Source organism: Pan paniscus, chromosome 17 (genome assembly GCF_029289425.2).
Source record: "Pan paniscus chromosome 17, NHGRI_mPanPan1-v2.0_pri, whole genome shotgun sequence".
Lineage (NCBI taxonomy): Eukaryota > Metazoa > Chordata > Mammalia > Primates > Hominidae > Pan > Pan paniscus.
This window is the reverse complement of record NC_073266.2, coordinates 59,447,318-59,462,533: the sequence shown is the minus strand read 5'-3', so window position 1 is coordinate 59,462,533 and position 15,216 is coordinate 59,447,318. Positions and strand designations below refer to the sequence as shown.

The window sequence follows — 15,216 nt, the reverse complement described above, 5'->3', positions numbered from 1 at the left end:
AAACTGAGGCCCAGAGACTTTGGTAAACCAAAGTCCTTCTATTACTAGCTCCCCTAAATAATGCTATGGTCCCCTAAAAACTACTACTTTTTATCAACCTCTTTTTCTCCTCCATTTTTTATAAAGAGAATTAAGAAAAATGGCCCTTCTATTTTTAGATCCAGCAAGCAAAATGGGCATCTTATGCAAATTAACAATAGAATTTCAAAACTAGACCACTAAAATAAAGCATGCCACTAATTCATTTTACAGAACTTGAAGGCTCAACTTAAAGCTGCAGCACATTAGCTGAGTGGCAGTGAAATCTTCAAAAATGCTACTTAATTCCTCTCTTTTCTGCATATGCAACTCTCTCCTCCTGTCAAGAGGCAGAATCTATTTTTTCTCTCTGTGAATCTGGGCTGCTCTTGGGATTTATTTTAAGAGGCCTGCCACGTCTGCCTTCATATCCTCTTGGGGAAATCAGTCACCATGCTGTAGAGCAGCAGTTTGGGCAGGAGTCTGAAATGATGACAGAGGAAGTGGAGAGAGATAGTCCATGCAGAGAACACCTAACTGCCAGACCTATTGAGTGAAGCTTTGCTGGACCTCCAAGACAAACCCAACTACCAGTCGAATACAGCTGAAGGAGTGAAGCCAGCTAATGTTACAGCAAACAAAAAAACCTCATAGCTGGGCTCTAGCTAAATTCCTGACTGAAGCATCCTAAGTAAGAAATAACAAATCATTATTGCTTTTTCAGCTACTAAGTCTGGAGATGCTTGTGTAGCTATAGATTACTGAAATGAGTGTTAGGCAGCAGCACTAATTTCAAGTTTGGAGTTTTAGCTCCATTATATCATTCTCCAGGAAAACAAAGGAGAAAAACCAGAATCTACAAGTATGGAATAAGGAAAACCCATGATGGAGAGATATTTCTACACTTGTAGATAGAGATGGAGTAAGATAAAATATAAATGACCAACTACAATGGGTAAATCCCCTGCTACAGAAATACAAAGACACAGAAGTTAAGAGTTTCTGACTTCAAGCATGTTGTAACTAGTTGAGCTTAAAAAAAGAAAAAAATAAGGTGTACACACAGAGAGATGGGCCGTGGCCAGGAAAAGTTTGATTGACACTAATGTAGTATAGTGATGAGCAAGACACTGAAAAGATCTGGTTTAAAAAATACTAAATATGGGAGTCAAAATATTTGGGTTTAAGTCTTGGTTTTGTCCCTTGTTTGTCACAGATGTCAAGTGGTCATGATATCTCTCTGGCCTTTTTCCCCCTATACCTCTAAAATATTCTGTTCTGCTATATGTAGAGCAAGGTCCACCTTTAGCTAGCTGGTTGACTTTGACGAGTCACATACTATTTGAATCACAATTTATTCTCAACAAATGATTGGTTACAATTAATGACCCATGAAGCAGACCCTGAGGCAGCCCTTGTAATAAAAATATGATCAAGACTGGTGTTCAGGGAAAAACACCTTTTTTATTGAGCTAGAAAAAGAGTATAAGCTAACATCTAGAGGCAGGAATTCCTTTATGTTCATTAAATATTTTTTAAGTATATAAGGCATTGCACTACTAGGTGACTGATAGACAAAGCCCAGCCTTCAGGAAGTCTGTATTTGAAGAGTTATAAGGGAATCTAAATATCTATTTCTTTTTTTTTTTTTTTTTTTTTGAGACGGAGTCTCGCTCTGTTGCCCAGGCTGGAGTGCAGTGGCACAATCTCAGCTTACCGCAACCTCCGCCTCCCAGGTTCATGCCATTCTCCTGCCTCAGCCTCCTGAGTAGCTGGGACTACAGGCGCCCGCCATCACACCTGGCTAATTTTTTGTATTTTTAGTAGAGACAGGGTTTCACTGTGTTAGTCAGGATGGTCTCGATCTCCTGATCTCGTGATACACCCTCCTTGGCCTCCCAAAGTGCTGGGATTACAGGCGTGAGCCACCACGCCTGGCCCCGGGAATCTAAATATCTATAATAAAAAGCAAAACATCAGCTAATGTGGGAAAAGTGGGAGGTGGGGGGAAGGAAAAAAAGAAAGCAAAACATAAGTGCAAGTCGTAATAAAGGTAGAAAACATACAGAAATTTAGAGAAAGATGAATCAAAGAGCATTAAGAGCTCTTGGAGGACAGGTTGGATTTTGCCATGTAGAAGTTTACAGAAGATACATTATTAAGAAGATTGATTTCTGGGCTGAAGAAATGACAGCAGCAAAGTTGTCCGCTATGATGAAAGACAACAAAATATTTAGAGAAAGAGAGTATTACGCAACAGCTTGAAAAGCAGCATAGAACACAATATTCTAGATGGCCTTTAGTTGCCAGAGATTTGACTTCGCTGTTAGGCAATGAGGAAACTGCACACACCTAGGTATCATAAAGTTAAAAAAAACTGGGTTAAAAAGGTTAAAGAAACAAACACGGCTTGGTGAGATACTGGTCACTGGCTGAGGGACAATTCAAAGCAGACAAGCTTTGAGCTTGGATGATTAGGAAAATCATTAAGTGAATGTGTAACACCAGGAAGGAGTTCACAGGAGAGGTGAGGGCACAGAAGAAAAAAGCAGCCTAATTTTTCCGTTTGCTAACCATTTTCATAGTCATCCTTATTATGCAATTCATAATTAAAATGGGTTTTAAATCTGAAGTTTACCATAAAGGGGTAATCCCTCACTTATCTGTGGATACTGCTAACAGTAAGTCTATGGATAGACCTTTCTGGTGTGTGATGTGGATTGCTTTTCTTAGCTTCTAAACTTTCCCAGCACTTCATCATTCACCAAAACCCAACAAGTGTCCAAGTTTCAATTGCTAAGGCCTCTGCTGGATCCAAAATCATTCTCAAGAGGACGTATAATCACCACTGACTACAAAGAACAAAAATACCTATGCTGGTGCTCCAGAAGTTAGTCATTACTAAGAAAAGCAGACGTTTTGGAATTAGTAACGTGTGAAACACGATTCACTTCAGCTGGCTGGTGAGATGTCAAAACAACTTGATAGAAAAACAGAAAAGATGTCAACTGGCAGGAGAAATGCATGGCTCTCCAAGGACTCCGGGGCAGTACACGGAGAAGGTGAGAAAAATGCACTGCACTCAGGGAACTTACCTGGGCAAACTTGTGAATCTGTTCCACCACTGCAGCAAAAAGAGCATGGACACTCTCATCAATCAGACTCTGCATGTAATGCACAGCCTCTTCATCCGACAGGTCTAAACGGAATTTATCCTGAACCTATAAGATAACACTCTTAGTCTTTACAACGAAGAAAAATAGGGCACATTTTGAACAGGCAGAATCAAACTGATGCAGACATTATAAGGTAACATGAGCTATTCCTATGGCAAATAAATGACCTGTAACTTATTAGAATTCTGAATGGCATTCTTTGGAGTGTGGAAGTTTGCTGTTTTTGTTATATGCTCTGTATATCACCTTGTTCTTGTTGGTTGTAAACAGTTTTTAAGAAAAAAGAAAAGAAAAGAAGAAATATTTCTTAGGGCCCTACATCTCAAAAACAGAAAAACTGCTCTTTTAACTAAAGGTGTGCCTTTTTTTTTAATCTAAAATCTAGAGTTACTATATATGATTTAAATTGTGGCATGTTTATTAATAATCCACTTTATCCCTGTTATTCCTTGTGAATTGGATGAAGCAAGGTGAGATTATATTAATATTCTCCCATACCTTCAGTGTCTATATGAGAACAGGAACAATGTCAATCACTGACAAAATAAACTAAATGTGATCTTCTAAGGTTTCCTTTCCTATTGAATTTCCCTACATCCCCACACAAAACTACATCAATAGGTCTATAGTTTCCAAAGATAAAATAATTTTTTTAGTCTTATTTAAAGCTACACTTGATTTTCAGTAGCATTAAGTACTAGAAAAACTAGTAAGTATATTTATGTGTGTATATTTTATATACACATAAAAGTCAATGTTACTGAAGAACTACTTTGTGCAAAATGCCATGCCAAGTATTATACATGCAACATTTCATCCGACTGATACGCAAACATACAGTAGATAATATCTCATCGATAATATGCAGAAATTGAGGCACAGAGAATTCATGAAGCCGGCTCAAGAACCCTTAACTGGCACATGCTTCCAGACAATCCTACGCCACCACACACAACCATTACAGACTACTCCTTTCTCTTGTAAACAACCCACATATACTTCTCAAAGACAGGCTAGGAGAAAATGGGGATTCCAAGTGGATAAAGTGTGGTCCACATTTAGTGTTTGAAGTATAGGGTTTCACTACTAGAAAGCTACAAAGAAGAAATGACAAACAGTGCAACAATCCATAGCCCCAGCTCAGTGCCCTTGTCTCTTCACTGTACTGGAGGTATACCAGGTGATCTGAGAGTGCTTGAGCCACAAGATAGCAGGAGGTAAAAGAGAGGTAAATGTAAGAAGTGAAGACAAGAACAATTTGGTGGAGGAACATCTAAGGCTGTATCTTCAATGAACTAGCTCTCTCATGTCTGCATCCCAGATAATGACAAACATATTCCTTAAGTTCGATCTTTTGATTTCCTTAACTTCTACTTACAGAGAGAATATCTGACAATTTTGGAACTATTTTTAAGGAAATAAAAAATCTACAGAGCAGGAGAATCAAAATAAACTTTAGCCCAATTTATCAAAGCTTGCATACTTACATAAGTGCCTGAATTACAAAGAGAAGGTATACACTTGGCATAAAAATGTTATTTACCAAATATGAAAATATTCTCTTTTATACCAAAGGGTTAACTGTATATAAATAGTTATTTGGTATCAGATTTACTGACTTATGTTAGGCTGTCCTCTAGGTTCTTAAGATTCTTAACACATACACTAATTGTTCTAATACTTAAGGCTATTGTAAATTAACCACAACTTTAAATATGAACTAAAAAAAAAATCCCCATCTTTGGAAACTACAGATCTATTGAGGTAGTCCTTTACAGGGATACAGGGAAATTCTATAGGAATGGAGACATATGAGAAGATCTAGTTTAGTTTATTTTGCCAATGATTGACATCGTTCCTGTTCCTCCACAGGCAGTGAAGGTGTGGAAGTAAATTAAATAATTTCTATTGATTTATCTTTAAGTTTACTGACTTCTAATGCCATAACTCAATCTGCTGTTAAGCCTACCCAATTAATATTTCATTTTAGCTACTGTACTTTCAGTTCCATAATTTTCATTTTGTTCTTTCTTCCTAGTTTTAATGTCTCTATTGATAGTCCTATCTGTTCAGTAATTATGCATTTATTTTCCCTTAGGTGCATGGACATTTGTAACAGCTGCTTTAAAGTCCTTTTCTGTGGTCATGGGTCATCTCAGGGTGTTTCTACGGATTGTTTTATTTTTTCATTGGCTTAGTGTCACATTTTCTGTTTATTCACACATCTAGTTATTTAAAAAAAAGAGAGATAATAGACATTCCAAATGATATGTTAGAGAGACTATGAATTCTGTTGTGTTCTTGTGAAGATTCATTGTAGCTGGCAGTTAACTTGGCTAAATTCAATTTTAAAATAAATCCTCCCTATGATGGACAATAGCTGAAAACTCTGCTCAGTTCTTTAAGCTTTGGGCTGCTGCTTCCTTCTCCCTGTGACTGCAGGGCTGGAGTAGCAAGCAAGCTGTCTCTCCAGATGAGAGAACCTATTCATGTGACTGTGGGCAGGAACAAGGAAGGGGATAAAACTGGCTGCAGAGACTTGAGAGGTTGTTGTATTCTGGAATATGGAAAAATTATACAGAAGAGCTCTTCATTTATGTTACTTAAAAATTACCTTTTTCACAGTTTTATCTGGTTCAAGTGCAATATCTGGAATGTTTGCATCAACCATCAAGGAAAACAAGTTCAAAATCAGATTAGAATACCTAAAGAAGAGCAGAAAAGAAAAAAAATAGCAACGATTAAGAATTCTGCATTTCTTTCTCATATTAAGAATACTTTAGAAGTAGTGGTACTTGGATTTCTACAGTGATTACTATTATTCCAGCAGAAAATTCATCAGTTGGTATCAATGAAATGCAAGCCTTGACAAATATTTTATTCTGAGGTCTTCATATAACACCATTTCTAAATCCTACACCATGGGACAGACCTTTGGAGTAATCATTTAATAATGACATTCTTTTCATTTTTTAGTAAGTATATATATATATTTTAGAAGGGATCTGAGGAAGATCTACTTTATGTGAAGTTCGCATTTTATAACAATTAAAATCTATCTGTTTTTGCTAGATGAAGATAACAATCTGCTACTTTAAGATGACCTCAGTGTGTCATGGCTAAATGAATGAAAGGGAAATAAAATCATCCCATGAATCACTCATGAGTATCTTCCAGATACACCAATCATCATTTCAGGAACTACAGTGACTGACCTGGATAAAAGTAATTCTATAAGAAAGAAAAAATTGCTAGTACTCTGCTGCATTAAAAATGGGCAAGATATCTAAATAATGATATCTTCAGAGTATGCTGGCCTCCAACAGGAACTAACAGTTTCTCTTCACCAATCCTCAAACTCTTCCTCTTCCTCCAAAGAGAACAAATGTTACTATTCTGAATGGTCATTTCCAGAGGTGAGGCCTTCTGGGGAAAGTTTTAAATAAATCTCCACTGGGACCTCTCCACTTTGGGTAGTTATGCTCTTAGTGGCCCCTCCTTAGCACTGATAAAAAGAGATTCAGGTTTGATCTTCAGGATGGATGTAAGGAAAGCGTTGGTTTTAGGCAATGAAGGGTTTTAGCTGTTTCAGTAAAAATGTCAACCAAGCGCCTTGCACTGTCTTCTCTAGGGGATGGGGGCAGGATCTGGGTGATGTAGGATCTTTATTCCAGCTATCTACCTATCTATAATGATAATAATAATAATAATAAAATACAAACTGTTACTTAATACTTAAATGTTTAATAAACTGTAATGATAATGGAACTTTTATAGAAAAATGACTATCCATATAAGTTTCAAATTATCTGTTTTATCCTCATTTCTGAATTTTATATTGCCAATAAAAATCAAGAGGAATTATAATGAAAAACTTCTACCTTGATGTAGTCTAATCAAATCAGGCCCTAACCCACTTAAACTCTTAGGAACAAAAAGTTATGATAATAGCTAAACAGCTTTAACCTAGCTTTAAGTTACTAATTTCTTTGTGGGAATTGATAAATGCATACCACAGATGTTATTCCATTCCTACTCATGTAATCATTTTATTCATTCAACCAACAAACACTTACTTAGTACTCACTATATCCACTGTTGTAGGCACTAGGGATACAGACAGACAGTGGTGAACTGAACAAACAAGGTCCCCACATTCATGAAGTTTACATTCTGGAGGAGGGTGTAAACTAATATAATGAATTGATAAACATGATAATTTTATGTCTGCTTGATTAAAAGATTTAAAAGAGAAAAAAACAACAGGAAAATGGGAAAATGAGAGAAAGAGGCATCTTAAGGCGGTATAGTTGTATTTGAAATGCACTGAGAAGCAACTAAGTTGAAGGAGTGGAGTAACACACGTTGATAGGCATTTTTAACAGTTCACACTGGCCATCTTGAAGGGAGTAAGAATCAAAGTAGAGAAACTATATCATAGACTTCCAGGTGGACAGGAACCAACATGGGGGTTATCAGGCTATATTTTGGAGATGAAATAGATGATCCTTGCTGATGGTTTCAATGGAGGTCAGGGTGAGAGGATAGAGAAACTGAAAAACACAAAGGATTTAGCCTAATAGGACACTAGTGTTATTCACCAAGACAGGAGAGGCTAAATGGAAGAGGAACAGGATTTTAGGCAGGGATTCAAGAATTTCGTTTTAGACATGTGGAGTCTGAGGTGCCTACTAGATTTTTAGTAGAGATGTCAGATATATCTCAGAGGAGATATGAAGGCTAGTGATATTAGTTTAAAGTCATCAGCACTAGGATCATATGTAAAGTCACAGGACTGGATGAAAATGGTAAGGGGAGTGAGGGGTGGGCAAAAACAAATGTCCAGAATGAAACCCTTTATAATGATAATGAAGGTTCTACATCAGAGGTGTCCAATATTTGGCTTCCCTGGGCCACAGTGGAAGAAGAATTGTCTTGGGCTATACATAAAATACACTAACACTAATGATAGCTGATGAGCTTAAAAAAATCACACAAAAAAAATCTCATAATGTTTTCGGAAAGTTTATGTATTTGTGTTGGGCTGTATTCTAAGCTGTCCTGGGCCACATGTGGCCTGGGGGCCACAGGTTAGATAAGCCCTTCTCTATGGAAATAGAGATGATCCACTTGAGAGGGCTTCAAGGAATGTGATGCCAGCAGCGTACAATCAGCTTACATATTATAAAAAAAAAAAAAAAGATGCTCTTTCAACTAACTCTCCATCATTCGTACTCTGTTTTGTTGATTACATAGGTACATAATTTTTTCCCATCTTGGCATGGGGAAATCTACCAGAAGGTAACATAAGGAGAAGAATACAAAGTCAGTTTTGAAAGAGATATATTAGAAGTTCTCCAACTTGGCTGCCCATTAGATTCACCTTGGTAGCTTTTCAAATGTATCAATGCCTGAGCCCAATCTCAGACCAATTAAATATGAGCGAGCCCAGAACTTTCCCCTTGCCACCTCACCTACAAGCTCCCCAGGTGATTCTAACGGGCAGCCAGGATCAATGTTAAAAAAAAAAAAATCTGCCTTTACGGATGTAGAATGCGATGTTCCTTTTAACAAAAGTAAATACTAATGCTTTCTGGATTACCTCCTGATTTAAATTTAACCATCCATGCTTCTATTGTTATAGCAAAGGGAAACAGAAATAAATATAAAGGTTAGATATCCACATACTTTGTGAATTTGTCACTACCTTTGGTATTAATCTTTTACATCTGTTGTCATTAACGTGAATTTTCCATTTAAGATACATCAAGTGAACCAAAATAGCAAGTGTTTACTTCATAGGACAGTCATTTAATGTCCTACTCAGAAACACAAATTTAAAGGCCACTTTTTTTTTTTAGATGGAGTCTTGTTCCGTCACCCAGACTAGCGTGCAGTGGCACGATCTCGGGTCACTGCAACCTCCACCTCCCAGGTTCAAGCGAGTCTCTTGCCTCAGCCCCCCAAGTAACTGGGACTACAGGCAGTGCCACTATGCCAGGCTAATTTTTGTATTTTTAGTAGAGACAGGGTTTCACCATGTTGGCCAGGCTGGTCTCGAACTCCTGACCTCAAGTGATCTGCCTGCCTCGACCTCCCGAGGTGCTGGGATTACAGGCATGAGCCACCCTGCCCGGCCAACAAACCAGTATTAGACAACCTAAGGGTAAGATAAAAAAAAAATAATAATAATAGGGTGGGAAAGCGTGCAAAATCTAGCAAAGATTGCAAGATGGAATGTGATATAATTAGGATTTTTAGAAAGAAGCAGGTTGCATGTAACGTTCAAGGAAACTGCACTCTTTCTCTTACCCACGTTCATGCCAACTATTGTGCTACACTCTAGTCACACAAAGATAGTTTAAATTTTTCAGGAAAAACCTTTATTACTGAAAATAGAAATCCATTAACTACATTGAGGTTCTTATAGTATTTCAAATGTATTTCCTCTACATTCTATTTTCCATGACAGCAAAATCAGAGTTCCTGTGAAAGTGTTATTTAATAAGTGTACTACTTCAAAGAGGGGAAGCAATGTAGTTAATGATGTATGTGACCAATAAATTCACTGATGTTTGGTGACTAGGCAAACATCTCTGAGACAATATGAGAACCTTACTTGATAGTTAAACACATTTTTTAAAATTTTTTTTCTTTTTTTGAGACAGAGTCTTGCTCTATTGTCTAGGTTGGAATTCAGTGGTGTGATTTTGGCTCACTGCAACCTCTGCCTCTCGGGTTCAAGCAATTCTCATACCTCAGCCTCCCTAGCAGCTGAGATTACAAGCGTGTACCATCACACCTGGCTAATTTTTGTATTTTCTTTTTTAGTAGAGACAGGGTTTCACCATGTTGGCCAGGCTGGTCTCAAACTCCTGGCCTCAAGTGATCCACCCACCTCAGCCTCCCAGAGTGCTTGGATAACAGGAGTGAGTCACCGTGCCCAGCTGGTTAAATGTATTCCTTATTTCACTATTGAAAATTTTTACCAAAAAATGTAAAAAGAACATCTTTGTAACATCAGTGTCTAAGAATGGTGTTTGGCATAAGTGTGGGTTGGGAGAAAGACTTAATATGTACTGATTAATAAGAGATGATAATGTATTTTGTAACCATTTATAACTAAGTTCAAATGGACTACTCTGCTTATGTGGTACAATGTTATTCAGTGGATTCTTTGTGAAGAAACTGATCAATTATCAAGAAAAACTATAAAATAGCAGGGCTGATCATATCTATAAAGCTTAATAAAAGTGCCGATAACCTTAGCTCCAAACAACTATCAGGTTAATTCTTATATTCTGAAGGCATTTTTTCAACCAACTAAAACATACTCTGAAATACAACATTAAAAAATAAATGTTGGCCAGGTGCGATGGGTTTATGTCTGTAATCCCAGCACTTTGAGAGGCCAAGGTGGGCAGACAGCTTGAATCCAGGAGTTCAAGACCAGCCTGGGCAACATGGCAAGACCCCACCCCGTCTCTACAAAAAAACACAAAAAATTAGCTGGGCATGGTGACATATGCCTGTAGTTCCAGCTACCTGCAAGTCTGAGGTGGAAGGATCATCTGAGCCTGGGAAGTCAAGACTGCAGTGAACCATGGTCATGCCACTGCACTCCAACCTGGGCGACATTGACAACCTGTCTCAAAAAAAAAAAAAAAAAAAAAAAAGTTGATCAAATAATTTAGGTCCAGATAATATTAAGTACAGGGAAATTTTTAAAAGTTAAACAGTTTTCATTAAAACTCTGCATAAAATTATTTAGATTAATCTCTCTGTGGCTTTTCTTTGTAGCGAGGAAGTCAACCTTGGCTCTCCATTAATAACCTGCCTGTTTTCGTATTCTATTGAATTGCTACTAATCCACTACCAATGACAGTTTATAAACCACATTGTTTTCCTTCTGCTTTCAATAAGATAGAGCACCTTTGACATTTCTCTAGTTATCATTCCTTACCATCTTGTCTGCCACCTCCCTGAGATATCCATGGTTTGACCTAGTTTTCTATGGGCTTTGACTATTTTAAATTAAAAATCGCAGATATTAAATGGCACTCTCATCTCTCTGAAAGTGCTTCTGCATCACCAAACAAATCTAAAGAGCACTGATTTTCTCATTATTCTTTTAGCATTTCTGGAGGGTAAAACTGAGCCATTCTGCCACCCAAAGGATAAATATCATGGCCATTTGTAAAATGCCTGTTACAGGTTTGTGATACATGGAAAAGACTGAGTTTACAATGAAGACCTAGTCACTGCATAAATGAAACCCCATTACTGTAAGAAAACCAGTCTCCTAGGACCAACACATCAACATTAACTAGGAACATGGCCTCACACTAGACTCAAAGCAGGAATTCGGAGGGTTCTCATACAAATACGAAGAGTTCTCAATGAATAAACACACAATGAGTGCCTATGTACTAAACACTGTATGAGTAATTGATGTCACAAAGGTTATGAAGTCAAAGGAAACAGAACCCATGTGCACGGGCAACTGGCTATCTATTGGTTATATTTTCACCTGGAAGAGCATGTATGTATGTTTCCTGGACTGGGATTTTCTGCTGGACTAAGAAAAGTTCATTTTGCATAGTTGGGCTGAAAATAGCATGAGTCAAATGATCCTGTCATTTTTGACTAATAATCATCAGAGCCATGTCCTGAATTTACCAAACATGACTTTTATTTTTCTTCCTGATGACATATGATAGTCAGTCCTAAGTAAATTAGCAAGAAGGAAGCACAGATTTAGTGGCGTTGAAGAAAAAAGGACGGAGAAAAAAACATTTTTTTGTAGCAGAACGACTGATGAGATGTTAAAAAGAGATAAAAATCATATTTAACATTTACCACAATCATTGAGCAAACTTCTGAATATTCCTGAAGAGTACCCAAAACTAAGGCTGCTAAAGAATAAAAATGATTGAACTAATATCACTCTAAAGAAGTTATATCCTATATTCTTTGATAAAGAAATAGGAAGTCAGCTAGGGAGAAGGAAGAGAACCCAGCAGGTGACTGTAATACTCCAGGACTGTCTTCAGGCAGATCTGAATGGTATGAAGTTTCTTAACCTTTTCTCTATCTCAGTACTGTCAAAGTATACTTTATTAAAGTGACATCAACCCCATTGAGTTGGAAGCCTCCATGTTTGCTTCATCTTATGTGATGCCAGCTTCCTAGCTGGTGGGATATAGTAATAAGATAGTGGGAAAGCAAGAAAGTTTATGTCTTTTTCCTTTGATATTTGACAGTTTGTCAAAATTGGTATTAAATGTAAGATAGGAAATATTGTTGCCTTTGTCATTTTGAAAAAGTGATCAATGCTAAAGAATGCATACATTTAAACAAATTCTCTTGTTCTATAAAATAAAATAAATTTACCCAAATTCTCTGTGCCAAGCAAATCAACTTACCTTCGCAGGTGGAGGAAAGCCGTGTAACACTGTTTACGGAACTCTTGGTACTGCTCACTCTGTGTGCCCCCCATTCCTTCTACCATTTCTTTATTCAGCTTCATTGGTGGAGGAAGAGGCTTTGGATCCCGACCCAAAATATATCCAAAGTCTATGTGGAAGAGTTTGCCTGGATGTTGACAAGAAACTCATTTGTTTCCAGAATTATCTTAAAGAACTGGGTAGGTGATATGTCACACAATTGATATAAACAGTGTCTCTTCATAAAGAATATTAGTTCACGATGAAGTCTATTAAATTCTTCGATATTTCTAACTGCAGGTTTGAGAGTGGCCTTCGGAACATAATTAACTCATTTTAACTCATTCGTTCACACGAAACTATGCCTAAAATCATGTCACAGTAATGGTAATCTAAAAATGTTAAATCCTATTTATAAGTCTTCAGAATCAAAGACGGTCAGAGCCTGGAGAACTTTTTAAGGTATCAGCAGAAAGTGGAATCTTGTAGAAAATTTTTTGTGCTAAAGTTTAAGCACAGTGCCCTTCATATAGTAGAAAATTATTTCTTTAAATATTCCTGAGATGAATCCTTCTGCTAATTTATTATTACTCAAAAAAAATTTTAGAAAGGAAAAATTTTAAAAACCATATTCTTAGCATAAATAGCAATTTAGTTACAATAATATATCACCTATCACTTTAATCCTGTTAAATTTTACTAATATGTAAGAAAGACTGACTTATAAATCTGTTTTCATTGTACAGTATGTAAGAGTAATGTATAGTATAAATCTATTTTCATTGTATAGTATGTAAATAGCAATTTAGTTGTAATAATATACCACCTATCATTTTAATGTTGTTAAATTTTACTAATCTGTAACAGATTGATTTATAAATTTCATTTATGTTTTCATTGTATAGTGTAAGAGTAGGCACAATTATGAGGTTTCATGTTGTACATATTTAAGATCATAAAATGTCAACACGGGGCGGGGGGGTTTCATTTCCATTAAAAGAAACTACTGAATGATTTATGACTGAAAAACTACTCTTTCAGAATCCCAAAATGGGCTTTAATGGTCTCTAAGTACAATGAAACTGATTTTGGGGGGAGATCAATATACTTCACCAGATTCCCAAGGAAAGTCCATAATTCAACAAATATGAGGAACCAGTTTTACAAAAGTGAATTTGACAACTTCAGTACCCACTGGAAAAGCAGCATCCCTATAGTCTCTTAAGGTTCAAGGGGAGTATGCTATGATTTCAGTTTTCCATGATCTGATGAAAAGTCCATGATCAATTTCTGTTAACCATTTTACCACCTTCAACTAAATATGTGTTCTCTGTTCAACTAAGCTAAGCAATTCTTTTGGTACTTTATTCTCATTTTGAAGTTCTCATATATCTTTTACCTTGTTGGATACACACGATTCTGCCCCAAAAGAGGTAAAGAAATAAGAAGCTCACAATATTACAGGTGTAGATACATTTTCCTTGGTTTTATTTAATTATTTAAATAATGTTTTGTTACCAATATACTTGAACAGATGACCAATCTGGTCAATCTCTGACACAAAACTGCCATCACGCATGGTTTATTTAATGAGCTCCATGCTTTTAATACGAAACCTATCCCAGTTTTCTTCATTTCATTACAGCAATTACTGGAATTCCAATATTGGCTATGTATCACTGTTTACAAATGAAGAGTGTATTTCTATCCTTCTTGTCAGAAAACTCAAACAACAGGATTACTACCTTAATTAAAAGGTGTAAAAGATTCAGTATCTAACAATGAAATTATATTATGCTTTACAAGTTAAATAGCCACGTATTTTCAAAAGAGCCTATTAATGTAATGTTTTAAGAAAATTCATCTTCATAAATACTGAAGGGAATGTTTTTTTTTTAAGTTAATATTTGAAAATGCAATTTGTAAAGGTTCAAAAAATACACATAATGAAATTTTTAAAAAATGTTTAAGAAGTTCAGAGAGTATGATCTTATTCGAATCTACCACCTTAAACAGTCAAGAAATAAAGTATACATAAAACAAACTGGTTGTTAACCTCCTTTTGTCTCCAATTTGTAAAACATAGGGAGTAAAGGTGCTAATTACATTTTCCTGTTATTTGCATAAATAACATGAACTTATTTCTCAAATCGTAGTTTGAGGCATTTGTAATTTTGCGTTAAAGAGAATATACACTATTCTCTTTGACAGTATTTAATGGTAAAGTTTATTTTAAATTTCCATTTTGTTTAATAATTAAACGTGTCCAACATCAAAACTGTATTCATTCTGTTTTTCATACCTCTTCTTACTCTCCTCCTTCTACTTGACTTTCTTCTGCTGTTCCTTATAATCCAAACTCTATTATTTAAAGATTCCATATAATTCCCAACTCCAAAAATTCTTCCCTGACATCCTACTCCAGTGAGTTTCCCACTCTTCAATTTTTTATATATAACCTGGCATTTATTTACCATTTTTTCCATAAAATGCCTTTTGTCTTAATTGAATGTCGTATCTTTCCTACTGCCCTATCACTAAACCTAGAAATACAGAAGGTAGCAAACAGCAATTTA

At 36.2% G+C, this 15,216-nt stretch overlaps 1 protein-coding gene across 4 annotated transcripts in view; it reads right to left on the bottom strand.

Moving 5' to 3' along the window:
• PIK3C3 (phosphatidylinositol 3-kinase catalytic subunit type 3) overlaps positions 1-15,216 on the bottom strand; it is a 126,494-nt gene that overhangs the window by 10,493 nt on the left and 100,785 nt on the right. For 2 of the 4 annotated variants that reach the window (XM_034943584.3, XM_003830212.6), the window contains 3 exons: positions 12,620-12,788; positions 5,809-5,899; positions 3,114-3,239 (listed from right to left, as the gene is read on the bottom strand). The exons of 1 other annotated variant lie outside the window; for it this stretch is intronic. In XM_034943584.3, coding sequence (XP_034799475.1) covers positions 3,114-3,239; positions 5,809-5,899; positions 12,620-12,788 — 386 coding nt within the window. Of the gene's footprint in view, positions 1-3,113; positions 3,240-5,808; positions 5,900-12,619; positions 12,789-15,216 lie in introns of those variants that run through there. One more of the 4 variants, XR_004667548.3, reaches the window with a different exon arrangement.